Source organism: Acomys minous (genome assembly GCF_964271855.1).
Source record: "Acomys minous genome assembly, chromosome: 11".
Taxonomy (NCBI): domain Eukaryota; kingdom Metazoa; phylum Chordata; class Mammalia; order Rodentia; family Muridae; genus Acomys; species Acomys minous.
The window spans coordinates 58,824,123-58,840,562 of record NC_140492.1 but is presented as its reverse complement, the minus strand read 5'-3'; the positions used below and the strand labels follow the sequence as shown (position 1 = coordinate 58,840,562).

Sequence of the window (16,440 nt, the reverse complement as noted above, 5' to 3'; positions counted from 1 at the left end):
AGGCAGTTGGTAACAGTTGCTAAGGAAACCATCGGCTCCAATGTATATGACAGCGGTCCCATGAGGTTCTATCATCAAGTGACACAGTAGCCATCTCAGCTGGTGTAAGTGAATTCTATGACCTATGAGAGTCATACAAAGCCACCTAGGGATACATTTCTCAGGATGCAACTCTGTATTTAAGCAAAACATTTCATCTTCAAATAAGGAAGTCTTTTCCCCCCACCTTGTTCTCTTTTCTTTAGAACCTATAATCAAGCTAGATTTAACCTGCTTATTATTCCTTTTCACAGATACACAAAAAGGTCAGAGGAAGTATGAGACAGGGGCCTTTTAGCTAACCATAAATACAAGAGTGTGGAGGGCCACACAGGCTTGGGGTAAGGATCCCCAGAGCAGAGGGTGAGACAGCACTGATAGTGAAGTGGATATGCACCTGACACCCATCAAACATCCTGACTTGACTGAGCCTGTGGGGCATCCTGCTGACCTAAGTTAGTTCAAGCAGCCGACTAAGCTGACGTGGGTGGACCACCAGCTGAGCACATTGATATAACCGCACCAAGGTCTAAAACAGTTAGGGAGGAAAGTGCTCTGTAGAGAATAGAAGAAGTCTTCACCTTCCTAGTAGAGCTTAACACAATTACAGAAACTCTTATTCATGCTTTGAACGAAACAAATATATATTTAAAGCAAATACATTTTTCCAAGATTATTTATTTGAAGTGTTTTGGTGTTTTCTATAGAATAAGGCAACTGTTACTCCTGGCTGGGGAAAGTTATAAACACAGGAGCTGGCAGCATGGCTCTAGAGGTAAAGGTGCCTCTGCCAGCCATGAGGACTTGAGTCAATCCCCAGGATCCACATGGTTGCACTCAGACACCCACATGCATGCAGTAGCATGTGCCTGTCCTCACACACAAAATAAAAACAAAACTATAAAACAATGTCACATCATGGGGGGAAGGTCCTCTATGGGGTGAGAGAAGAAGTGGGTACAATTTTGGCATCTTAGCAAAATCTACACATTTTTTAAACAAAGTAAATGAAATTCTGGAAGTTAAATTCAAAATGTACTGGCTATATTGATAATGGTTTCGATTTACTTTCCTTTTAGCAGATAAAGTGACCTTTTGACATATCAGGGGACCCAATGCTGCTGAGTTTTCTGTAGTTTCTAACTCAAAGAGGAAAATGGTAAAATGGTGAACTATTATTATTGTTAAAATTTTATTTAAGGGGCTGGAGAAATGGCCCAGCAATTAAGAGTACTGGCTGGTCTTTCAGAGGTCCTGAGTTCAATCCCCAGCAACCACATGGTGCTCACAACCATCTATAACAGATTCAGTGCTCTCTTCTGGCATTCAGGCTCTAGATGTAGACAGACCACTCATATTCATTAAATAAATAAATAAATAAATAAATAAATCTTTAACAATTATTTAAAAGAGTGGGAGAGAAACAATTGATTATCTTGGACTTTATCCTAGTCAGGGTAGCTGCTATGACAAAACAGCATGACCAAGACAATTTGGGGAGGAAAGGGTTTATTTCAGTGTAGACTTCCAGGTAACAGTCCATCACTGAGGGAGGCCAGGGCAGGAACTCAATCAGGGCAGGGACCTGGAGGCAGGAGCTGATGCAGAGACCACAGAGGAGTGCTCCTCATGGCTTGTTCAGACTGTTTTCTTCTAGAACCCCAGTCTATTAGCCCAGGGATGGAACCACCCTCAATGGGCTGGGTCCTCCCCCATCAATAACTAATTAAGAAAATGCCCTACAGCTGGATCTTAGGGAGGCATTTTCTCAATTTTGGTTTCCTCCTTTTAGGCAACTCCAACTTGTATCAAACTGACATGAAACTGTCCAGCGCAAACTTGAAACAGATTTTTCTTATCACAAAATATAGTTCATGGGTGCCCTTCTTTATATATGGATTAGATTAGATTTCAATTTATTGTGCTTTTGAGCCCCAAGTCGGCTGTGCTTCAAACATGTCTCCTGGATCAGCTGGTGTAAGTAAAGCCTTGTTCCTAGAGGCACTGAGATGATGCTGAGGAGGAAGGAGCTGTCCTGTTGCAGCTGGCTGTGCTTCTATCTAGGCTGGCAGCTCAGTGCACTGATACTGCCCAGCGAAGTGTGCCCTCGCAGTGCCACAGCAGAGTGCAATTAGCAGCTGCTCTCACAAATGATTTCCCACAGCACATCTTGGAGAGCTTTATAGTAAGTGTTGGGGGCTTAGCTTTTCTCCGCTGGCTGTTCCTTCTAGTCCTGCCTGAGTTCTGAGGTAAGGCACTGAGAGTAGCTTCCCACAGGAGGCTGTTGGCATGGCCTTTCCCTATGGAAGGCGCCCACAACGAAACTCAAGGCAGCTCTGCACTTTGATGCTTCAGATGCTCCTCTGCCAGGCAGCCTGGATCTCAGACCTGGGGACACGGGCTGGTGCTGCTGCCTTCCAGGCCTCGGGAGAGCGGCTGCCATCTGTGGCCACCCTTCCTGCGTTCTCTCAGGTCCTCTTTATTCCTTAGGCACTTCTCTTCCATGCCTTCAACTCCCTATTACAGTGTAAAACTCTTAACAGTCAATGTTCCCTATTCAAACTGTCGTGCTATTTTCTGTCTCCTAATTGGACCCAGAAGACACATGTATGCAGTGGACTGAAACTCTAAAAAAATCTACAGAAGAAAGAACCGATAAAGCTACAACACAAGAGGACAAAGGTGGGTGGGGGATAAGAACAATAGATTTTTTTTTTCAAGACAGGGTTACTCTGTGTAGCCCTGGCTGTCCTGGACTCACTTTGTAGACCAGGCTGGCCTTGAACTCACAGAGATCCTCCTGCCTCTGCCTCCTGAGTGCTGGGACCAAAGGCGTGGGTCACTAGGCTCGGCTAGAACAGCATATCTTGAACCCCAAAATGAAAAGCCTATTTAGAATTAGAAGTTTATGAAATCAATTTGGCCGACACCAAATATCAAACCAATTTGCCAGATACCACAACCAAAAATAGACAGAGACAGAATCAGGGATGAGAGATCATACATCACATACTGAATGATTCCATTTATATGAAATGCCCAGAAAGGGCACCTCTATAGAGTGCATGCATTAGTGGTAAACTGAGGCTGGGGTGGGAACAGTTCATGACCATGCACAAATACACAGATCAGATTGGACAGAGGAAACCCCACTAAAACTAGATTATAACAAAGGCTGCTAAACTCAGCAAATTTATCAAATGTTACTGAGTTGTACATTTGTAGTAGGTAAACTTTGTTATGTAAAGTATACTTAAACAGATCTGGGGTTTTTTGTTTTGTTTGTTTGTTTTTCCAAGACAGGGTTTCTCTGTGTAGCCCTGGCTGTCCTGGAACTCACTCTGTAGACCAGGCTGGCCTTGAACTCAAGAGATCCACCTGTCTCTGCCTCCTGAGTGCTGGGATTAAAGGTGTATGCCCCACCACTTGGCCAGGTCTGGTTTTTAAATAAATATATGTTAATGGACATGTATATATTATACATCTATTTTGTGAATAGATTCTCTACATATATGGATATGTATGTAATCTATTTTATGATTAAAATTTCTACCTCTTTAGGTTTATATTCTTTATTGCCAGAAGAAGTGGATTTGAAGTCCATTTTCTTTATGAACACTCAAATTCATATAGCCTAATTAGTGAGCCATAATCTGAGGAAAGTGATTACATTAATCAGAGGTTTATGCAATATGCAGATTACTTATCATAATGAACCCATAATATGATACTTCAATATCTTACTGTAGAGGAATTTTAATTCAGAACATGGCTGCTCTGGCAAGAGATAACATGGCTGAAATATAAACACGCCTTTAATCCAAGAGACAGAGGCAAGGAGATTTGAGTTCAAGCCCAGCCTGGTATAGAGCACGTTTCAGGTAAAGAAAAGCTTAGGTGCAGGTGTGGTGGCACATGCCTTTAAGTCCAAAGGAAGGTAGTTAGTTTGTAGAAGGAAGCGCCCATGTTTGAATATGATGTCTAATGGAGTGGCAGAAAAAGAAAGGATTTGACAGAATTGGATATACCTAACTCTAAAGAGAAGAGGGAGGCCGGGGAGGCTACTTAAGGAGAGAGAGAGGGTGAGGGAGCAGAGGCAGGCAGTTTTACCGGGACAATTTTACAGAGAGGGTGAATGAGAGAACAAGCTAACACAGGTGAAGACTGTATGAGCCAGAAGATTAGAGAGGATTGCTGGAGTTAGTTTGAGGCTAAGAAGAGCAATTCAGAGGCCAAGAGAAAAGCTACATTGTAATTAGCTGGGAGAGGAGTTTGAGCCAAAACAGCTGAATTGAACAAGCCAGCTCAGAGCTTAGTAAGAACAAGAAAAGGTGAGCTTATTGTGCAGAGGCTAGATAGAACTAGGACTAGGCCTAGGTTAGCAGACAGAGGCAGTAATCCTTTAAAACAACTGAAACAGAGGAATAAAACTTCCTTTTACACCGTACTTTTTAAAAAGGTGTTATAAATTCTGATACACCCTCCCACCTTTTTTTTTTTTTTTTGGACAGGGTTTCTCTTGTAGTCCTGGCTGTCCTTGACTGGCTTTGTAGACCAGGCTAGCCTCGAACTCACAGAGATCCATCCACCTGCCTCTGCCTCCTGAGTCCTGTAATTACAGGTGTGTGCCTGATAGGCCTCCTGATCAAAGAATCTGTGGTGGTTTGAATAAGAATGGCCCCCATACGCTCATCTATTGGAATTCTTAGTTGTCAGGGAGTGGCACTATTTGAAAGGATTAAAAGGGTTAGGAGGGGTGGCCTTGTTGGAGGAAGTGTGTCACTGGGGGTGAGCTTTGAGGTTTCAAAAGCCCATGCCAGGCCCAGTGTCTGTCTCTTTGCCTGCAGATCAGTATGTGGAACTCTCAGCTACTCCTCCAGTACCATGACTGAATGTTTGCCACCATGCTCCCTGCCCTGATGATAATGAACTAACCTCTGACACTGTAAGCCAGCCCCAATTAAATGCTTTACCTATCTCTTCACAGACATGGAACAATGCAGTAGCCCCAAAGAATTTTCAATAGTAGGATGACTTAAGGTGACCAAGAGGAAGCGTGCCTGAAAACCTCTGGACACTATCAGGGAGATTGCTCCTGAGAGGTACGATATTTTTCAGGAAGGTTTTGACATAAGCCTGAATAAAAACCAGAAACAGATGAGAAGCCAAAGGTGAAAAGGAAGCTAGAGAAATGCATTTAAAGTTATATTTTCATAATTAGGAATGTATATGTAGTGAGAACACAAAACTGAAATCATTACTTTAAAAATATTTATTTTTAACTACAAGTATGGATGTGGTCTGCATGTGGCACATTATGCATGTTGGCACAGGTGCCCTGTGAAGCCAGAAAAGAATATGGATGCCCAGGAGCTGAAGTTACAGGTAAAAAGGTTTGCGTCCTCTGGAGGAGCAGCAAGCGCTCTTTTACCACTGGGTCATCTCACTACTTTTGAGACATCCGATTACATTCCTTCCTCCTGCCCTTCCTTGCCCCAACCACTGTGTGGTACAAAATGTAGGTTTTTGTTTTCCCTTTTTCATTCTTCTTTAAAGGTCTGATAAAACTCAGCAGGGAATCTGCCTGACCCTGTGCCTTTAGTGTCTGGGACCCTGCTTCTACATTAGCTGTGCTGCCTGCTATAGACCTGCTAAGTCCTGTGAGCCCCTTCATTTGACTTTGGCAGGTCATGTGTGTCTAGCAATGTATCCACTTCTAGATTTCTGAGGTCTTTGCAATTTAAGTTTTCAAAGAATTCACAAATGATTCCCTGGATTTCACTCATATCTGTTGTAATGGCTCGTTTTTTCATCTTGAATCTTAACTTGGATCTTCGGGTTAGTTTGACCCAGGGATTCTTTTTTATTTTTTCAGTTTTTAAAAAGTTTTATTTATTTTATGTATATGAGTACTCTATTTACATTTATACCTGCATGCCAAAAGAGGGCATCAGATCACATTATAGATGGTTGTGAGCTACTGGGAATTGAACTTAGGATCTCTGGAAGAACAGACAGTGCTCTTAACCTCTGAGCCATCTGCCCTGCCCTACCCTGCCCAGCCCAGCCCAGCCCAGCCCAGCCCAGGGTTTCTTTATGTTTTTTCGTTTTTGTTTTTGTTTGTATGTTTTTTCTTTTTCCAGACAAGGTTTCACCTTGCAGCACTGGCTGTCCTGATCTGTAGAGCAGGCTGGTCTTGAACTCACAGAGATCCGTCTGCCTCTGCCTCTTGAGTGTTGAGATTAAAGTTGTGTGCCACCACTAACACCTGGCTTATTCTTGTCAAATAAACAACTCTTAACTGCTGAGTCTTCTGTCCAGCACCCAGGCTTCTATTTTCTCCTGGCACAGGGTCTCTCTATGTAGGCCTGGTTGGCCTGAACTCACTACATAGACCTCAGATGGCCTCAAGCTGACAGGAGTCCACCTGACAAGTACTGGAATTAAAGGTGTGGATCACCACACCTGGCCTGAACTTAAATTCTTTCTTAAATTTTACTTTTATTATTTTTTAACTATGTGGTATGTGTGTGTGAATGTGCAAGTGAGTGCGAGTGTCCATAGAGTCCAGAGGCATTGGATTCCCTGGAGCTGGAGCTGCAGGTGGCTGTGAGGCATCTGACAAGGGTTCTAGTAACAGAAGCCGAGTCCTCTGGAAGAGCAATCAGTGTTCTTAACTGCTGAGCCATCATCTCTCCAGGCCCGGAACTTAAATTCTTAATTTGATTGTTTCTTTCCTAATATAAACTTTATTATTAAAAAAAACCCTGCAAATAAAGAAAAATATCAAGCACCAAAATTAACCAGACCCTAAGTGTATACAACTCAGTGAATTTCTATAGGTGTTCAAATAGGAAGGTGTGGGGCTTCACACTGAATTTTACTCAGTATGAAATATTAGGCCCTTATCTATTACCAATACCAAAAATCCAAGACAGAACTGTTTTTCTAGTTTTGACTACTCTATTCGCAACTCTAACCCCACTGGTCACATGACTACCTAATGAGTACAGTTATCCCTGTGGGGGAGATGCAGGGGCTCTGTGAGTCACGTGTAAAAGGGCACCTGAGTATCTGAACTGCTCCTGCAGTAAGTGTGGTGTTTTCCAGTTCTCAGGCCTAGGTCTCACAACCTTGACAAGTATCACAAGGTCAGATATGCGCAGAAGCTGGTGCAGACATTCCCATACATGCAGAAGCACACCCACACTTCCGTCATGGCTACTTGAGCACAGTGAGGGCACGGACACTGAGAGTCCACTCTTTGACATGCGAGTCGGGCTAGAGCCTTCACTATCCTCTGTGTAGTGAGAATTACAAAGGGCCAATGACTCCAATAACCACGTGTCCTTGGGATGGGGCCGTGACTTCTGCACAGCTTTTAAGAGCCCACATGCATGGGCGGGCTTGGGAAATGATTGCTGATATTTCCCCAAACCTGCCCAGCCCCAAGCCCCTCCTAAAAAGGAGTAAGGGTGCTGTTAGGAAGGCCTGGCCATGTTCTTGACTACTGAGTATGGCGTGGGCACTACTGGCAGCCAGAGACGATGGCAAACGCCCCCATCTTCAAGGCTGTGCCCCACCACAAGGGATGACAGGGGCCTGGAAACTGAGAAATTTGCCCAACAGCTGTTTCCTGTAAGGATTTCTGTTCTGAACCACCAGGGAATTAGCTGATTACACACACCCTTGGGGCTCCAAATTGAAGCAACAGTTTCCAACAGGAGTCTCCTTTGTGAAAAGAATGGTTAGGGGGAATAGCCACATACAAACTAAAAGGGGGAAGGAGTTTTAAGTGACTGTTATCATCAAATACATTAAGACCACAGAGGAAACTTCTTAGAGGCCTGGGAAAGCAGTGTGAAATCTGAATTTCTGAGTGGGAAAGAACTCTGGTTACTTGGGGGCTGGGAGACAACTTGATAAAATATCTATTCTTTAGCATCTTAACGGTGTCGCAATGAAGCACAGGGAGCTCAGCTCTGGAGGAGATCAGGCTGACTTTCACCATGGGGAAGTTTGTGAACCTGAACTGTCTTGCTGACTTGCTTGCTAGTGTGTTTGTCTCTTTACAGGGATCTGAAGAAATCTATGGTGTGCAGGAACAGGGCTGCTGTAAAGCATGTTCTGCAAGCGTGCCCTGGCCACTTGGAATCAGGGCAGCTGAGCCCTGGCTAGACTCAATGATTCCTGAGATCAAATCTACTGATGTTCCTTCATACGAATGGGGGTGAAGGTCACCAGGCCCCTGCCTGAGAGTTCAGCCTCTCATTTACTCTTGTGGTCCCACCTTTCCCAGCTTCAGATAGTGCTGAACCAGCTGCATGTGGTCTCAGGAGGTGCTAGAATATATAGGAAGGAGGTAGAGGTTAGCTGAAGGCGGGACGCCATGCAGCTCTTGAGGCTGGTGTGGTATATAATAATAATAATAATAACAACAACAACAATAATATATATATTAATTATTATATATTTATATATTAATAAATTATTATTATTATTATTATTATTATTATTATTATTATTATTATTATTATTATTATTATTGATACAGCCTATAAGTAAACCAATAAACTCCCTGACTCATCAGGTAGGACTTGAGCCTGTGTCTTTGGTCTGTGGTCAGTTCCCCTTCTGGGGTGACTAGTGATGCAAAAGGAACATTAATTAACCTGCTTGACTACAATGCCTTCCCAGCTGGCAGCCCCTCCCCTCACTGAGCTGATGACACCACTGCGAGGTGGGATTCTGCCTTCAGACTGCTAACACAGAAATCAAAGCTCTGTTTTGAAAACCTGATTGTTTTCCCTTTGTTCCTTTTGCACATACTTTGGAACAATTTCAATTGTGTTGTGGAGCCCTGGGAAGCATTCTAATTCATGTTGTTTGGCTCAGCCCAAAGTGCTAGGAGGAGGAAAGAGAGCAAGGACTCAAGAGAAAGATATGCACATGAGGACTGAGACTTCCTGTCAAGGCTCTTGTGGGCGTGGATTTTAATAGGGTTGCTTTTAGCAAGAGTAGCCATCCCTTACAATAGCTAACAGTGCTCCATGATGGGCCAAAATGAAGACCTTCCACTTCGGGGATCACCTAGCCTAAAACCCCAGGCTAAAAGAAAGGAGGGTTAAGCACGCCCTCGAAGCACAGTGCTGCTGCCTACCGTGGACTTCGAGTTCATCAGCACCCTCCGCAGAGCCGGAGTCCGAGAACTGGGTAGAATCACGGGAACTGAACTGGGAGCTGCTGGAGGTGACCCGGAAGCCTGTGAGGTGAAAGACCACCATAGTGAGAGACGGGACCAAGGGGCTCTCGCCCTTCTCAGTGCCTCAATAAAGAACCCAGGCTGTAACAGGAAAGCGCACAGAGCCTTGGCTGGGGCTGGCACTTCTTGCTGGCTCATTCATCTTTAGGGAAGTCCATCTGTGAGCCCCGGCCTTAGCTCTTACCCTGGAAACCTATTTTGGAAGAAAGCTATTTCTGCTGTAGGAAACGTGAGTTCTAGCAGTATTCCCAGTCTGGCAAGGGAAAACATCAACACCAACAACAGCGACACCGACCACCACAGCACTACCTTCTGACAGCAGCGGGACCCTTGGCCTAGGCGCAACACCCCATAGGAAGAGCAGAGCTGAAAGCCCACAAGGCCCTGGGCTTTGTGAGGCTGTGGAGCCATGCATACAGATGTTCACCGCCTCACTCACTTCCATGCTCAGTCTCCTGGTACCCGGGGAGCAAGTTTCTGGTGCGGATCTGCTGGCGCCGGAGGCGGATCTTCTGTTTCAGTTCCTGGATCTCTCTGTCGCTGTCTTCCTCCTCTACTTCCTCCTCTTCTAGACACTGGCTCATCATGTTGCACTTCATCAGCTCGATGGCGGCAATCAGGGACTCCGAGATGCTGAAGTGGGCGTTCTCCTGGAGGAAGGAAGCAGCTGGTCAGGTGTGGACACCTTGCTGAGTACGGTGTGGGACATGCACGTGTCTGCTAATATGGAAAGCAGACCGGCAGGTGGCCTGTCCTACAGTCTCTTTGCCATAAGCTGACCATGACTGTCTCCTCACCTGTTCATTTGTGGTATGAAAATGAGAAGAGAATCTCAACTGTCAGCTCAAGATCTCAGTGCCAACCTTAGTGCCCTGTGCTCCGCCCAACACAATAAAAGTAATTATGGTGAAGGAAAAAAAATTGCAAGTACAGGGCACATTGGTGGGAAAGGAACTGCTTCAAAAAAGATGTGGGGCTGGAGAGATGGATCAGAGGTTAAGAGCACTGACTGGCTCTTCTAGAGGTCCTGAGTTCAATTCCCAGCAAACACATGGTGGCTCACAACCATCTACAATGTGATCTGATGTCCTCTTCTGTCTTGCAGGTGTACACGTAGGTAGAGCACTGTATACATAATAAATAAATAAATCTTTTAATAAAAAAAGAAAGGAAGAAAAAGATGTGGTTCACAGACTAGGCACAGCAGGTGATGAAAAACATTAGTTCCTTAAAGAAGGCAGGCATGAAACAGCATCTCTAATACGGAGGTGAGCATCTACACACAAAGGGACCACTTCCACCACCCTAACACTCAGGTGCCCGGCTGCAAACATTCCCACCATTGAGGCCACTACAGAGAAAATGCAACTGGCAACATCATTGTGGCACTTAAACCAGCTGCACATGGTCTGACTAGCTGAAGCTCTGCCCAGTGCATGATGGGAGAGGACACCTCCAGACCTTTTAGAGAATTCTGATGATATGGCTTCTAAGAATGAAGCAAACTGAACTGAGTCACCCCCTGAAGGAGATAAAACTTGGGAGTTTTACCAGCTGCTGTTTTCTCTTATGACTGCTTTTAAAAACTACTAAAGCTGGGTTGATGTCATGTACCTGTAGTCTCAGCCAGGCAGAGGGCAGAGACAGGAGGAGCCTAAGGTCTAAGGCTAGCCTGGGCTGCGTAGCCCTAAAACCCTTCCTAAAACTCAGCAACAAAATGTTGTTTATAGCTGGATCAAATCTGTGTCTGTATTTTTAGGCCCATGGGACACTGCAGTTCTTTTCAGATGTGCTGGTAGACGGTTCACTCTTTGCCACTAATTAAGCTCATGAAGCCAAGCTAATGAAGGGTGAGAACAAGGCAGGAATTCTGAGCAGAGTCTTTTCCCAGAGCCATACACCCATACACACAGTAGTAAGGTAAATACCATGTCTCAAGCTAACAGACTAGTGTACAGTTGTTATTTGCACATATTTGAGCCCAGGAATAAATACAAAACTTGGGACGGGTGGTGGTGGTGCATGCCTTTAATTCCAGTATGTGGGAGGCGGAGGCAGGGGATCTCTGAGTTCAAGGCCAGTTTGCTCTACTGAGTGAGTTCCAGGACAGCCAGGGTAACACAGAGAAACCCTGTCTGGAAGAACCAAAAAGAACTTGATTCTGGAAGAAGTATTTATATGGTCATAGGGTCAAAGACCAATAATCCTGTGACTACAATTCAGTGTTTCTGCGTAGGGCAGCACTGGACTGAGGACTAGCATAAACTCCTGAGACGTTCTCCACCCAGACTGAGCCTGCTCACTGCAGGTCACAGGTACTGCCGTGTACTTAGGATCTCACTGGAACAGTGGCGGCAGCAGGGGCTGTCAAGGCCAGACCCCCACTGAATGCGCTCCTCATCTGGCCCTTTGACGCCTCACCTTTTCCAGGTCTGCACAGCTGCCGAAGTCTTGCTCTGAGAGGTAACTGATGAGGGACTGTCCTTCGGATGGCCTTCTCAACATGCCTTCTCCTGAGCACAGGTACTGACCACCCTCTGTGGGAATTGGAGCGTAGATATAAACTTCCAGACTTGAAATGAAATCCTGTAACAACCACACTTCCTCAAGAAGTCTGACGATTTTACCACTAAAGGTGCTCTCAACTCTCCCCGGGTAGGCTGGATCAGAACTTGGATAGAAGATGTCTACCTTCTAATGACATCACTTAGACTCTCAGAGTCCCCGAGCACCAAACCGCTTTGATGGAAAATGGCAGAATAAATGTAGAGATCCTAGAGACAATCCCTTTACTACCTACATTTACATGAAATAAACTGTCCTCCCTACTCCACTAAGAAGGGAAAGAGAATTAGCTCAGTGCTGAGCGTTGGGAAAGGATAGGAATGTCCCCACCTGCAAATGGTTCCCCGTGTGACGTGTCTTCTGGGAATTGCCCACAGTCAAGGCTCGCACCCATTCCGGCTACCATCCCACATGGCACGCTGGACACACATGGCAGCTCCCAGAGCACAAGAGAGGGTGGAGCCCTGGGTCACTGAGGACCACAGGAAGTGGAATCAGTGTTGAAGGTGACAGAAGGACAGGTGAGAGAGAGCACACAGAGAGAGACAAGCTCCACAGCTCAGAGCTCGGCAGGCACAAGGAGAGAGCAGAGCAAGACAGAGTCTCAGCCCGAGCCTTCCTAGTGCTCGCTCACCATATTCCATGCCCTCAGAGCTAGGGGTGCTGACTGCACTGCTCTGGCCAGAGGAGGGACCCAGTCTCTCAAGTTCAACTTACAGCGAAAGTCTAGTGTCGGTGGCCACACCAGTTAATAAAACACACATACAAGAGAGCAACAAATATACTCCCAACCCTTGAATCCAACATTTAACCCTCTTATTTCCAAAGCCTTCAGAAACAGGAAAGAGGTGGCATACGAATGGCACAGAGGCCAAGACTACAGAACACCTGAAGGAGATAGGCTAAGGGGAAAGAGGCGGGGCAATTCAAAGGTGAAAAACAAATCAAAATGGGGTTTGGTTCCCCTTTCTTCCATCTTCTAAACAACTGTTACAAAAGCACCTGCTAATCACTAACTTCCTGACAAACTAGTTTACAAAACAGTTTTCAGGTAGTAAAATAAAGATAAGTACACTGAAAGTTTCCTAGTACCTTGACACTATGTTTTAAAACAGCTTCAGAAAATTTACATTGGCTAATGAAAATGCAACTCAGAGAAGTACTTAAAAGCAGCATCAAGTCAATTCTGGAGAAGCCAAGAATGACGGCTTCAAAACCAGGGGATTTAGTCACCAGAGAAAAGGAGAGACTTCAAGAGAAGGCTGACGCTGAGCCTGCTGACACACACGCCTGTGATCCCAGCTCTTGCAAAGTCAAAGAAGGATCACATGAGTTCTGAGGCTGGGCCTGGTTACACAGTGAATTCAAGTCTAGCGTGGACCACATAGAAAAATCTTGTCTCAAAAACAAGAGGGATGGAGAGGTTGGCAAAGAGGTCAAAAGACATGAGAAACTGACATTCAAAAGTAAATTTAAAAATGTCAGCCAGGTGGTGGTGGTAGATGCCTTTAATCCCAGCACTCTGGAGGCAGAGGCAGGTGGATCTCTGAGTTGGAGGAGAGCCTAGTCTACAGAGTGAGTTCTAGGAACAGCCAGGGCTACGCAGAGAAACCCTGTCTCGAAAAACTGAACAAAATGTCTAGTGCTACAGTAAGAAAAGCAGTGGATGCCTGAGGCATGAGCAGTATGCTCTGGAAGAGGAGACAATTAGACACATATCCAGCTGTTTCCCCATTGATAATGCCAAGTTGTCAGCTGCTACACACACACACACACACACACACACACACAAAGTAATTTTGTATTCCTCTTATGGCTTTAGCAGTAGGTTCTGCTTCTGTCTATTGAACTAATGAAAAGCCAGTAGTCATCATGATACCTTGATAAGAAACACTGGAAGAGATGGTTCAATGCCTACCCAGATAGCACACCATAGCCTGTAATACCATTGCATTCTTTGCCTATGTAAGCTGCCGGGGGCCCCTGCACTGAGTTCACCACCTCCTAAGGGTGCCCATTAACTAACTCAGCGTTTCCTTCCACTCACTCAAAGTGTGTCTCCTCTCAGGCTCTCACCTCCTCAAGGTGCTGCTGACTTTCGTCTTTAATTTTCTCTTATCCAAGGTAACATGCCAGTGACTCCTCCATCCCTGGGAGGCTGTGGCCCCAGTCGTCCCTCTAACACATACCCACACATTACTAACTCCATCGCTACAGTACTCCAAACCGAACGCAAATCTCAGTTTGAAAACCGCCATGAGAGAGGAAAAAGAAGAGACAGACTTACTAGGAAAATGTTCGGTGGCTGGTGGGGGTATGCAGGTGCACAAGGGAATGAAGACTGGTGAGAGGAAAAGGAAACGGACTCCTGAACAGGCAAAAATCATGCAAGTACATCCAAGACCACACAAAAGGAATGAAACATGTTCTGGTGTTAAGTCAAGGAAAATCATCTACAGTAAGTCTTCCGTTCACAGACACCTGCCTGCACTGACCCATCATGAGGCCTTAGGCAGACAGCAGGCCTCAGTTTCACCCCTGGGCAAGGCAGAATTGCCCTATCTTGACTATGGCTTCCAGGAGCTGTCGGTAGAATGACTAAGGCATTTGGAAGCACGTTTAGGGCACAACATGTCTCATGGGAGATACCGGAATCTTGTTACACATAGGTCCCAGCACTGCAACAGGATCAAACTAGCCAGACTTGATTTGACACCAGACGGGGAAAAGGAGGTTTTGAATTGAGCAAGGTGGTCACAGAGGGACAGGAGGTGGGGGACTGGCTCCCAAACCTGCAATGGGATCTTCAACTATAATGGTGATATTCCTGGGGCCTCCTGCAGGTAAACACGTACAAAGGAGAATCCAGACAGAACAAACATGGTTAGAGAAAGAGGGGGAGGGGGAACCCAAACAAACCCCCGGGACTTTTACCTGGCAGAAGCGGTGACATTAACTCCCAAGAGGGAGCACCTGAGCTGAAGGAGGGGCGACAGGGACGAGCAGCTACAAACCCCATGCTCAGACCCTTCTGCACAGGTCTCCTCTGGCTCCCTTTTCCCATGCAGGTTACCATGGTTTCTGGAATCCGCACAGATTCAAGAATGGAGACAGGCAGGCTGGGAATGTCGCTCTGTAGAGCTTTGGCCCAGCAGGAATTAGGCCCTGGGTTCAATCTGAGGGCCACTTTTTCAAAAAGCAGTGGGAGGTCGGGGCAGGGCAGTTTTGTGTGTCAAAGGCCAGTGCCCTCATGCAGAGCAGACACATGGGACTTGAGGGTTCACCCCAACATTCTACATGTAAGACAGTTCATAGAAAGAGACTCTGACTTTGGAGACTTTTCTCCTAAGGAGTCCAAAAGAGTCATGTTAAATTCTCAAAGGTAAACAGAGAGAGAAAGTTTGTTATTCAGGTCTTAGTCGAGGCCCTGAGTTTTCATCTTTCTAGACACTAGAGATTGACAAGGGCATCTCCAGTTGCCAAAGGGAATCTTTCTTTTGTCTCATTAACTACTTCCTATTTTATTTTTGTATTTTGTATCTGGGGCTTTTCTAACCTATAACGGCTCTGAGCACAAAAATTAGTGTTATACTTACTGTAAAGAAGATTCTACTATAAATGATAGCCAAGCAAAGCCTACAGACACTAATTACCCAGGGAAGATGGGGGCAGCATGATGCAGAAGCAACAACACTCACCTTCCTCATTTAGGTTTGTTCCTATCATCGGCTAGCGCTCTCTCTCTCTCTCTCTCTCTCTCTCTCTCTCTCTCTCTCTCTCTCTCTCTCTCTCTCTCTCTCTCTCTGTGTGTGTGTGTGTGTGTGTGTGTGTGTGTGTAGGGCAAAGGCCCTTACCTGACTATAGTCACCCATCTACTTGGTCCAGGGTCCCACGTCCCACCCATACTCACTACTCTAATTAGGAAACTCTAACAGTACTCTGCTTCAGTGTTACATCCTGTCCAAAGTTCTCAGGAATCACAACAGAAGGGATGTAACAGGACTATCTGCAATCTCTTTAAGACTCTTGTCTGGGAGAGTCAGTAAAAACATTCAGTTAAAACTGCAATGCTTGGGGCTGGAGAGATGGCTCAGCTGTTAAGAGCAATGACTGCTCTTCCAGAGGTCATGAGTTCAATTCCCAGCAACCACATGGTGGCTCATGACCATCTATAATGTGGTCTGATGCCCTCCTCTGGCCTGCAGATGTATATGCAGGCAGATCACTGTATACATAATAAATAAATAAACAAATAAATAAATTTAAAAAAGAACTGCAATGCTTGCTGGGCGTGGAGGCGCACACCTTTAATCCCGCACTCGGGAGGCAGAGGCATGTTTGAGGCCAACCTGGTCTACAAAGTGAGTCCAGGACAGCCAAGGCTACACAGAGAAACTCTGTCTTGAAACAACAACAACAACAACAAAAAAAAAACTGCAATGTTTATACTATTTGGATGCTAAGGAGCCAGGGAAGTATTTAGTAATTAGCATCCTGTAAAGGAAGGCACACAACATACTTGTGTTTCTTCAGTACTACATGCTAAATGACAGAGCACAGTAACCTGTCATCCA

The 16,440-nt window shown here is 45.4% G+C and overlaps 1 protein-coding gene across 6 annotated transcripts in view; it reads right to left on the bottom strand.

Moving 5' to 3' along the window:
• The window catches only part of RUBCN (rubicon autophagy regulator), a 63,840-nt gene that overhangs the window by 10,015 nt on the left and 37,385 nt on the right, over positions 1-16,440 (bottom strand). For 2 of the 6 annotated variants that reach the window (XM_084800621.1, XM_084800619.1), the window contains exons 8-11: positions 14,659-14,703; positions 11,723-11,838; positions 9,741-9,951; positions 9,200-9,301 (exon numbers count right to left, since the gene is read on the bottom strand). In XM_084800621.1, coding sequence (XP_084656747.1) covers positions 9,200-9,301; positions 9,741-9,951; positions 11,723-11,838; positions 14,659-14,703 — 474 coding nt within the window. Of the gene's footprint in view, positions 1-7,264; positions 7,340-9,199; positions 9,302-9,740; positions 9,952-11,722; positions 11,839-12,500; positions 12,579-14,646; positions 14,704-16,440 lie in introns of all 6 variants that reach the window. The other 4 variants (XM_084800622.1, XM_084800623.1, XM_084800624.1 and 1 more) reach the window with 4 other exon arrangements.